At 35.4% G+C, this 11,457-nt stretch overlaps 2 protein-coding genes across 2 annotated transcripts; one reads left to right on the top strand and one right to left on the bottom strand.

The window, feature by feature from the left end:
* Nucleotides 1-420: 420 nt before the first annotated feature.
* LOC147380642 (tryptophan N-monooxygenase CYP79A68-like) lies at nucleotides 421-3,975 on the bottom strand. Its single transcript, XM_086431414.1, has 3 exons — nucleotides 3,832-3,975; nucleotides 2,259-3,250; nucleotides 421-1,401 (listed from the first exon to the last, which is right to left on the bottom strand). The coding sequence occupies exons 1-3, from the start codon at nucleotides 3,881-3,883 to the stop codon at nucleotides 763-765; spliced, it is 1,683 nt and encodes a 560-aa protein (XP_086287540.1). The 5' UTR covers nucleotides 3,884-3,975; the 3' UTR covers nucleotides 421-762.
* A 4,137-nt stretch (nucleotides 3,976-8,112) lies between these two features.
* Nucleotides 8,113-8,625, top strand: LOC147380641 (uncharacterized). The gene has a single exon (XM_086431413.1). It carries the CDS (start codon nucleotides 8,113-8,115, stop codon nucleotides 8,623-8,625), a length of 513 nt encoding a protein of 170 aa, XP_086287539.1.
* Nucleotides 8,626-11,457: the final 2,832 nt, after the last annotated feature.

Here is an 11,457-nt window from a genome sequence, read left to right as displayed (position 1 = left end):
AAAATAATAAAGTGGATTACAGGGATAAATGAGAAAATATAATAAAATTAGATGAGGTGAAAAATAAAGAAAATAAAGTGGGTCCAACGACACTGTAACTTGACGGGAGGTTTAACCCATAAAATTATAGATGATAGAGATTTTTTCTAGTTGAATTTGTTTCTCACAACACTGTAGTTGATTGGACGTTTATGTCACACACAATTGTTCTAAATCTATTACGTTTTATTATATAGATATTATGCAACAACGCCTAAAATTACAATAATAGTTAAATTCTTCCATGATTTGGCATCCTCTCCCTTTGAATACAATTATTCATTTTTTTTTTTTAATTATTAAAAGTTGAAGGTGCAGACCCTTGAGTAATTTGAGGTTATTTCATTTTAGTATTTCTGACCCACACATATTAGGGTTGATACTCTGACACGTGCACTTACACTCATGGGTTACCTTTGCAAAACAAGTCCATTACCCTTTGTAGGCCTCTCTTGATGCCAGAAGCTTGAAAAAAATCTAACCTGTGCCCTCGTATGTATTGCGTCAATTCATATCAAACTTCAAGTGACAAGAAGCCCAGCCCTTCTCTCTCTCTCTCTCTCTTCTGCTAAATGGGCTCTGTTTCAAGTCACTAACTTGATCCTAACTATTACAATGATCCTAATTATAAACATGATATGGTGTATCATGATACATCTTATTACAGTGGAACATATTAAATACTCCAATAATTCTCAATTTAAAAGGCAATGGACCACATTTCTACTTGGATGCTTGGTACAAATGTGGTGACAAGCGTGGCTTAGCATATGCATGCAGTGGCTTGGCCAATGATAGGTCATGAGTTGACTCGGTGAGATCGATGCACGATCCATCTACAGGTGGCACACTCCAATCAAACCCTTGAAGAAGCCTAGCAAGTAGCATAATAGTCATTAGGGACCCTAGTCGAGTCCCCATGCAACCACGTCGACCCGTACTAAACGAGATAAACTTCAATTCTGACTCAGTGAGTTCAACTTGAGTAGATCCATCATTCAAGTGCCGATCTGGTTTGAACTTGAGTGGTTCATCCCAGACTTTAGGGTTTCTTCCTAGCCCGGTTCGACTCAGTAGCACGTGACTACCCTTTGGTATGTGATAGCCAGCAACGGTTGTATCTTCCATGGACACATGTGGAACGTTAAATGGTGCAATAGGGTGGAGGCGAAATGCTTCTCTTGCACATGCCTTGACATAATTGAGTTGGGAAAAATCTGATTCTTGGACAAGTCTCTCCTTTCCAACCACCTGATCGATTTCATCAACAGCTTTTCGAAGAATTTCTGGTTGATTGATCATCTCTGCTAATGCCCATTCTATTGCATTTGATGGATTGTCTATCGCTGCATAAATCAATTCCTGCGAAACAAAATGATCCCTCTTTATACATACTACTAGGAGGCATGTGATAATGGAAATGCGTTACAAAAATTATAATTTAATTAAAAAATTTAAAACTGACTAATGATTATAGGATCGTGGTATTAACCAGCTAATTACTCCAAAAGACCAATCTTATGGAAAAGGGGGAGATATAGATATAAGAGGATCACGGGGTTAAACTGGATTTGACACACCCAAGAGTGGACGAAAATATACACTCAACACTCCTCCTCACCAATAAGGGTGGAAAGAATCGAACCCTCGATCTATATGAACTTAGTGCTATGATACCATGTTAACCAACCAACTACTCCAAAAGACCGATTTTATAGAGAAAGGGAGAACTATGAATATAAGAGAATCATAGGGCTTAACTGGGGTATGACACACCTGAGAGTGGAGGAAAATACACACTCAACTCGTGGGATTGTATTTTTATTCTTTTTAACAAAAAGTTGGACCGTTATAATCGTAAATTTGAATGAAAAAGTAGAGACATTTTCGGTCTTCAAAAATTTTGTATTCAACAAATTAACACCTTCTGTCAATATGGTGGCAAAATGAGTGTTGTAGGGGTCTTTTCATAATTTACAATATTAACTAGGGTGATTATTTTGACAACATAATAAAAAGATATTTCTATAATTTTAGAAGACTAGAAACTGAAATGGTTACGGGGTCATGTGATTGTAATGTCATTCGTTTTGATCTTAATAATATTACTATTCGAATGTAAAAAAATGAGGACATTTTTGTCTTCAAAATTTTGTTGTTGATAAATTAATCATCTATTAGGCCCCATAAGTGGGAGTACTAAGTTATAAAAATTTTACCGCAGACTGTGCTTTGATCTCTTCCATCGATAGCAGTGGTTTTCCACAAGAATCCTTAACATAAATGAGGACATCAAGGATATCCTCGGGCTCTTTCTTGAGACAACAATCATCTTTTCCACCTCTCCACTGTTGTATACGTTCATCAATGATTGGATCGTTATACTTGTTCATGATCCCTATTGCCTTCTTCATGATCTTCTCATGACCATCTATATCAAACCGTCTCAAGCAAGGCATATAATCAGATACACAAAAGGCATTAAAGAGAGATAGAATGGTGAAAACTGCATCGATGTACTCTTCTTCTTCGACACCAGGTCCTCCATCGCTCCTTCCCTTTCCCAAGTGCCTCTTGTTGAACATCATCTTTCTTATCACGTTCCCACTATATTGCCATGCAAGACTCCTCATGTCCACAATTGCACCACCACCACTATCACCCATAGTTTTGTTGCATTGGTTATAAATATATCGAATAAGGTTGTCGGCTTCCCCTAATCTCTTTGGTTGAAGCCACTGGATTCTAGATGGACTGAGAACCTCGGATGCCAACACTCTTCTCATCTTCTTCCATTGATCTCCCCATGGTACAAGAGCAGTTGACATAAAGCCATGAGTCGCGCACTCAGTAGCCATCGTTATAGGCCTCGATGCGAATATTGCATCTTGTTTCTTCAAGAATTCTCTAGCAATCTCTGGACAAGTCACTGGGATTATGTGTACATTTCCGAGATGTATGCATGCAATATCAGTATTAAACTCCTTCATAAGCCCATGTATCCATCGGAACCTTGGCTTGTTTATAAACAATTCTGGTAGGTTCCCTACCATTGGCCAGGGGATTGGACCAGGAGGAAGTGGGAGTAGCTGATGTTTCCCATTGTTTGCAAATCGAAATACAATGAGAAATGCGAACGCAAATGCTATGAGGTGCAACACAACTATGGGATGGGGGATGATACGCAGAAGAATGCCGACGCTAATCAACACTGCGAAGAAAAAAATAACAAACATCAATTTATAAGAGAAGAGCAAGGTCAAGAATATATCGTGTCATCAATTTTTAAAAGGGTTTCGAAAACACGGAGGAGCCACCTATTTCTTCCAAATTTCTAAAGTTATTTGAAAGGGTAATTTAGGTATTTAAAAAAAAATACTTCAAAAGATCTTTCTTAGACTAATATTTTATTAAGTATGACCTAATTGGTCCATATTTTTTTATTAGGGGGCATTTTTTCGAATATATTTTTTAAAAGAAAAATGATGGAGTGACGGTAAAATTGATCTTGTTTTTCACATTAGTGACGTGGATGTGTGTATGGAACCGTCGATGCTTTTAATTGAGATACAAGTGAAAAGCATCTATGATTCTGTGCGCAGCTCAACGTCAACAACGCGTGAAATTACAATGTCACTCCAACAAGACTTTTCTAAAAAATAGACCTCCACAATCATTTTTCCAAAGCATTATTATTTCTGTTATATATGCTATTGACATAGCTTGTTCATGGTAATATTTAATAAAAAAGTCGTCAATGTAAATATAATTCTACTTTTAGAGTAATCATACCTGGTGCCATTGATCGAGAAGTGAAGAAAGAAAGAAGCAGTGATTGTCTCATTAGATCCCAATGATCCAAGCCTCTTTCAATAAATATAAATACTTCTCTCTCTCGTTTTTGTTGTAAAATAATGATCAAAGCTTTAAGTACTGATGGATGTTCTATAATACATAGGAGTTTGCATACCAATGCCTTTATATAGAAGGAGAGCAGGGGACAAAGAATAGGATTTGCCTAACTCTGTCGGTTTTCCTTGCCGTACTAAAGGGTTGACTATAGGTATTCAATTGCAAATTCTCTTGTAGTAAACATTAAACACTCGAGGAAAGCATGAACACATGCAGATAAAGCTGCAAGCCTCTTCTCTTACCAACAATTAAACTCAAATTCTTCAGCCAATCTCATTAACTTAACTTGTGCTTTTATTGATCTTATACGCATCTCATAATGTATTAAATGAATAATGATTTTCAAACCAGAAAGTCTTCACTCAGCTGATGTGTTACGGATATGAAATGATAGATCTTTTTTCTCGGGATACACATGCAAATCTCCATAAAAGATGTAAAATTGTGTATCCCAAGAAAACAGATCTATGGTTCCATGTACATAACATGTCAGTGAAGTATTGACTAAGTGAAGACTTTCTAGTTAGAATATTAACACTCATATCAAATACAATTGTGGGGATTTATTTTCAAGATTCATACTATATTTTTGGGACATTTTCTTAATCTTGATCCTTAGATTTCACATGTACACGGTTAGAATTGTGAGTGAACATTTGAGTTCCCTTTCCATCCACTATGTGAAAAATGGGATAAATTCTATTCTAAGATCCGTCGATTATAGTCAAATTTGACGAAGCTTAACATCGAATTTATCTATTTTTCGAGTAGTGGCCTAGTCAGGATTGGGGGAAAATTATTTGTTACGAGACTACCTGGATGCTGTCCATTTTTTCCATCATTTTTTTTACATCTCCATCGAAAGTTATCCGATCTTCTAAAATGGATGGCATCTAGATGTTGTAACAAAGTGTTGTTCCCCAGTCATGACCCCATACATAGACACATGTATATCGGATCAGATTTTAATAAAAAAAATTCAAAAACAATCTTCTTTTAGGACTACGAAAATGGAGGAGACCACTAAACCATCAACCGTTGAAAAAATTATACTCGCTCCCTATTTTTCACTTCTTATCTCGTCTGTCCATTAAAAGGATCTATAATTTTGTGAAGTTGACTCGGCTTGGATTGTTTATGCATAGCTCGGCTTGAGCTGATAAAGGAACAACTTTATCATGAAAATGACTCTATTCCACGTGAAACATTAATTACTTCTACGAGTCGTCCTTTAAACCACGTGTATAGTATGAAACGTGGTTCTCAATTTTTAAAATTTTTTATAATTGCCGACAATATTTATTTTTTCTCATGTGAGTCGTCCTAGAGTGCTGTTATTCCAGTAAAGTAGAATAAGGAAAAAAAATTGTCAAACTGAGTCGAGAGAAGGAAACGCGTTATTTGGAGGATTACGGAAGGATGTTTTGGCGGCGAAAAAAAAAAGAAAGACACGTGGAACGTTAGGATTTGGCTGGATGACTGAAACTTAAACAAATTTATGTAGTGATCTTGGAGATACGTTTGGTTTAATCTCTAGGAAGAAGTTCTTAATCTGTCATAGAGTGTCATGGAAGTTGTTTTGGACCTTCGATTTTAATCGAAAGGGGAATATTTCTGGACAACGCCCATAAAACCCAACAATGCGTCATGGATGTGGAGGAAAATTCTTCAACTAAGGGAGACCATCCGGAATTGGATTGTGCATAGAATTGGTAATGGCGACGACACATTTATATGGCAGGACCCATGGTTTGATAGGAGTGTAATTCTAAACACTTAATTTACAACAAAACCCTTATGATAACAACTTGCACAAAGAAGCTAAGGTTCTTGAATGAACAATGACACTTGCCTAATCACCTTACGACCTCTCTGGGGGAGATGTGGCAGTAGCTCAGTGCCTCGGACTTAGGTTGCATTGAAAAGGACAGAGTTATCTAGACTCCTGATTTGTAGAAACTCAACGGAGGATGAAGACCACTTGTTTTTAGGGTGTGAGTTCTTTTCAAAATTTTCAGTTTTCACATAGTGGATACTCATTCAGAATCCCTATTGCTTTCTTGATGTTCTTCTCATGACCATCTAAATCAAATTGTCTCAAGCAAGGCAAGTAATCAGATACACAGAAGACGTTAAAGAGAGATAGAATGGTGAACACTACATCGACTATTCTTCTTCTACACCAGGCCCTCCATCGCTCCTTCCCTCTCCCAAGTACCTCTTGTTGAACATCATCTTTCTTATCCCGTTCCCACTATATTACCACGTAACCAAGCGTTTTGAAAAATTCAGACCCATTGCCCTTTGTTATTTTATCTATAAGACCATTTCCAAAATCCTAGCTACTAGGTTAGCCGTCTGTCTCTCACACATTATTTCTTCTAATCAATCGGCGTTTGTTAAGGAAGAAAAATCCAAGATAATATTCTTCTAGCCCATGAAATGGTCCATAATTACCATTCTTTGAAATCTCCTGAATGTTTTTGTGCTAAAATTGATATAAGAAAAACCTATGATTGTGTTAATTTGGGATTTTTGAAATCAATTCTTTTTCAATTAGGATGTCCTCCTGTCTGGATTGATCGAGTCATGGAATGTGTATCCCCTCTAAGCTTTCTCTTTCTCATTAATGACACTTATTATGATTTTTTCGTAAGTGAAAGAGGGTTGAGACAAGGTGATCCTCTATCCTTATTTATTCACATTGATTATGGAAGTATTTTCTGCAGTCTTAATCAGAAAATTATTTCAAATCAGTTGGTTATTCCCAGAGTCTCAAGTATTCCAGGGGTTTCACATCTAACTTTTGCTGATGACGTCCTAATTTTTTCGAATAATGAAAGTTCTTTAGCTTCGTTTATTCGAGATGTTCTGAATGACTTTTATGATATGTCAGGGCTTCAAGTAAATGAAGCAAAGAGTCAGGTTTTTTTTCAGTGATTCTTGTAAAAATCAGAACATGATTTTCTCTATTCTTAGATTTTCGAAAAGTACTCTTCCCATTAAATATCTGAGTCTTCCCTTATTTTCTTCAATATTATCTCATACTCTTTGTCAACCTCTGATTGATAGAATCTCAAAAAGGGTGGAGGGTTGGAGAGCAAACCAATTCCTATGCGGGAAGGCTAGAATTAATTATATCAGTGTTATCTAGTTTTCAAATCTATTGGTCTGTCTCATTCAATATTATAGTGAGTGTCTTGAAAAAAAATAGAAAATACTCTCAATAACTTTCTTTGGAGGGGTCCTTCTCTTTTAAGGTCTATCCATCCTATTAGTTGGGCCAGTGTGTGTAAACCATATGATAAATGAGGTCTTGGCATTCGACGCCTAAGGGATATAAATAAAATTGGGATAGCAAAGTTGTTTTGGAGAGTGGTTGGAAATAAATCCTCTTGGGCAGATTGGATGAGAAAGAGATATGTGGGGGATTCGAATATTTGAGGATGTCAGCAAGCAAATAATGCTTCTTGGACGTGGAGAGGCATTTTAAGAGAGAGAGAATTTGTTCGGCACCATGTTCGCTTTTTAATTGGCAATGGGGAAGACGCTTGTATTTGGAGAGACCCTTGGCTTAAAAAAGGGAGCATAATATCTAGATTTGGCAATCGAATTATTAATCAATTCGATAGTCATTTAAATGCAAAGATCAATGATTTTATTGTCGACAAGAAGTGGATTTTCCCAAGACCGTACAATGACCAAATGAAATTAGTCATTGATCATATTTCATCCAATCCAATTCGAAAAATGTTGATGAGGGGCAAAGTTGTTTGGAGCTTAACAGCAAATGGCCAGTTCACATCACAATCAGCACATGAGATGTTAGTTGAAGGACAAGGTTCAGTTGGTTGGAAAAAAATTATATGGAATAAGAACCGTATTCCAAGATTTTCCTTTATTGCTTGGTTAGTTGTACAAAAGAAGCTTTCAACTGTTGAAAATCTGAATAAGAAGGGGTTCAAAGGGGTGTCACAGTGCTCCTTGTGTGGTAACCATCAAGAGATGAATGACTATCTATTTTTTTGATATCCATATATGCAATGGATATGGATCCAATGTTTAAAGAAATTTGGAATAAACAGAGTTGGAACAGGATCAATAGAAGATGAATTGCAAGTAATTAACAGTGTGCGGTTCAAATGTAATCAGATTAAGCATATGTTATACTTAGCTTTTAGTGCAGTTATTTATTATTGTTGGAAGGAACGGAATCAACGTATATTTGCGGAAGTTCAGTCTGCAAAGGAGATAGTGTTGAATCAAGTGGGAGGGGCAGTGAAGAAATGTTTTGATGGAACAAAAATTAAAGTTGATTCGAGAAACATAACAGTGCAAAGCATGAATAAATGGAGATGCAACTACTCAGTCATCAAACCAGTGCTCAAACATTATTTTTGGGGTACTCCGGAGGAGAATGAAGTGAAGATAAACACAGATGGAGCGAGTTCTCAGCATGGGTCGAGATTTGGATTCATAGGCAAAAATAACGTGGGAGAATTTCTTTTTGTAGGGTGGAGTAACACAGATTCTGCAGATATAGTTCAGATTGAGCTTCAAACTATTTTAGAGGCTATGAGATATGCAAGGATGAAGGGAATTCAACGAATCATAATCTCCTCTGATTCTTTATACTCAATCAAAAGCATTAAGCATGAAATCGAGCCTTCATAGAAGTATAGTGAAATTCTGCTAGAAATTTCAGAACAGATTGAATTTTTTGTGAAGTATGCTTTTGAATTTTATTGGAGAGAAACAAATAGGGTGGTGGATTACTTCGTAAAATTTGGGTGCTATTCGAATAATTATTTTGTTATAGAAGGAGGAGTAATGTTCCTCAAGATCTAGTGAGAATTATCGAGGAAGATTTAATGTGTATGTACACTCATTAGAAGTGTTTTCAGGGTGGGCCCCTTTAACCCCAGCTTATCAATAAATAAATAAAAAAACACTCCTCATATCCACAATTGGACCACTATCACCCATGGTTTTGTTGCATTTGTTATAAATGTATGGAACAAGGTAGTAGGATTCTTCCAATCTCTTGTGTGGAAGTCACTGGATTCTAGATGGACTAAGCACCTCCGACGCCAACACTCTTCTCATCTTCTTCCATTGATCACCCCATGGTACATGAGCAGTTGACATGAAGCTCTGAGTCCCGTACTTAGTAGCCATTTTGATGGGTCTCCATGCGAATATTGCATCTTGTTTCTTCAAGAATTCCTAAGCAATCTCAGGACAAGTCACAGGAATTATATGTATGTTTCCTAGACGTATGCAAGCAATATCAGTATTCATCTCCTTCATAAGCCCGAGTACTCATCGAAACCTCGGTTTGTTTCTAAACAATTCCAGAAGGTTCCCCACAATGGGCCAGGGGGTTGGACCAGGAGGGAGTGGGAGTGGTTGATCTTTCCCATGGTTTGATCATCAACACTGCGAAGGAAAAAAAACAAAACATATTAATCTATAAGAAAAGACCAAGGTCAAGGATCATATCATCAATTTTTCAAAGTAAGGGTTTCCCAAACAAGGTCAAGGACCAAGGTTAAGTATTTAAATGAAAAAAATGAAAAAAAAAAAACTTCAAAAGATCCTTCTTAGATTAATATTTTATAAAATATGTCCTAGCTTTTCCATATTTTTTATTCGGGGACATTTTTATATATATGTTGAAAATATAGACCTCAGAATCATTTTCCCAAAGCATTATTATTTCTGTTGCATGTGCTATATATATATATATATTAGAGTTCATCCTCTCTCAAGTTAAGGGGGATAAAAAACAAAAAAAAAGGAAAAAAAAATTAGAGGGGTATTATTAAGGAGGAAACATAGTAAAATTATGGGAGGTGAAAAATAAATGAAATAAAGTGAGTTTCAAGAAGCTATAACTTGATTGAAGGGGCATTATTAAAAGAAATTTAGATTAAAAAGATAAGAGATGAAAAACAATACAACAGTTTAAAGGGGTACAAGAGAATATAGTAAAGTTAGAGGGGGGGGGGGGCATCCTCTTTCAAATTAAGGGGGTAATGAAAAAATAGAATTTGGAGGGGTATTATTAAAAGCAATGAAGATTAAAGGGATAACAAATGAAAAATGATAAAGTGGATTAAAAGGGTAAAAGAGAAAATATAGTAAAATCGGAGGAGGTGAAGAGTAAAAGAAATAAAGTGGGTCCTATGACACTACAACATGTGCTCGGCTGTAGATGATGATAAAATAAGACAATAGAAAAAGCTTGGCAAACAATAGTTGAACCACAGAGATAACGTTAATCCAAAATTATTTTTTACTTCCAATCCAATTCAAGTTTATGTAAATAATGAAAAATAATTTTTTGAGATGGAATTATCGAAAATAAACTACCAAAGAAAAATATTTAGAATACGATAGAGAAGTGTAGATCAGTTGGATCCACATTCACAAGCTCTATCAATGATTCTTGGTTCTCTATTTATCTCAATCCACTAAACAAAGCAAATATTTGTGGATCGAAAAATCCAACAATTATTTTAAAAACGAGATTAAACATATGTGATAAATTAAGTCAAGATTATTGGATAAGTATTAATCATTATCTATGAAACATGGTTCATCTTCAACTTATCAAATAATGAATCATCAACACTTGAGAAACAATCAATATTTAATCTGATAATATCTATTTAACAATTATCATAATAAAAAAGATTAAATAATTATGAGAACAACAAAAATACTGATAAAGTCTTGCTTTGGCTTTCTCACCTGATTTAATGAATAGTTTAGCCAATAGTCATCACAAGTACAATAAAGTAAAAAGTAAAACAAAGTGAACATAAATAAAAAAATAGAGATGAGAAAAATAATTCTTTATTGCTTCTTGATTCTGAAATCGATGGATTCTCATTACAGACTTCAAACTAAGAAAAAAAAATATAAAATATAAAAATCTAAAACTAAAATAATAGAAGAAGAGTAGTTGATCTCAAGGGAGATGAGATGAGATACCCTTTGGTTCTAGTCTCTTATTTATAGAGACCAGATTAGGGTTTTTAGGGTTCAGAGACATTTCGTAATTACAAAATTATAAAAATTAAAGTTCAATACAAACAATCTTCAGCCGCCAAGCTTGTGCACAAATCTCGAGGTTTAACTCATCGTCATTATCGCGACGCCGACGTTGACCAAGGTGCCACAGTCCAAGTGGGCCCAAATGATTTGAATTTTGATCCTTGGTCTTGTTTCAGATTTTGAATCACAGTGGTAACTTTGGATTTTTCTAATTCGCCTTGAAACTTTGCGAATATTTCCTGTTACATATAAATAACAATAATTAATTTCAGTATACATTATTTAATGAAAATCAATGATAAATATGAACTAACCATGCATTATGAGTAATGAGGGGATTTAGTGTGAAATTTATCCGTAAAATTTATGCAATAAGGACTCTAGAAATCACTTTCTAAACCTTGATCAACATGATAGGATGTTTAACCCACAAAATTGTAGATG

Source organism: Akebia trifoliata, unplaced genomic scaffold, assembly GCF_017979445.1.
Source record: "Akebia trifoliata isolate Shusen 1 unplaced genomic scaffold, ASM1797944v1 Contig01169, whole genome shotgun sequence".
NCBI classification, from domain to species: domain Eukaryota; kingdom Viridiplantae; phylum Streptophyta; class Magnoliopsida; order Ranunculales; family Lardizabalaceae; genus Akebia; species Akebia trifoliata.
The sequence above is the reverse complement of the archived record's forward strand: the minus strand, read 5'-3'. Positions and strand labels throughout refer to the sequence as shown.

What these genes read in the sequence shown, in the direction of transcription:
- LOC147380642 (XM_086431414.1), bottom strand. Translation starts at nt 3,883, where the DNA reads ATGAGACAATCACTGCTTCTTTCTTTCTTCACTTCTCGATCAATGGCA. An exon ending in TTCTCGATCAATGGCACCAG is followed by an intron (nt 3,251 to 3,831) that starts GTATGATTACTC and finishes TTTTCTTCGCAG; the next exon opens with TGTTGATTAGCGTCGGCATT. An exon ending in AGATCAAAGCACAGTCTGCG is followed by an intron (nt 1,402 to 2,258) that starts GTAAAATTTTTA and finishes TTTGTTTCGCAG; the next exon opens with GAATTGATTTATGCAGCGAT.
- LOC147380641 (XM_086431413.1), top strand. Translation starts at nt 8,113, where the DNA reads ATGTTATACTTAGCTTTTAGTGCAGTTATTTATTATTGTTGGAAGGAA.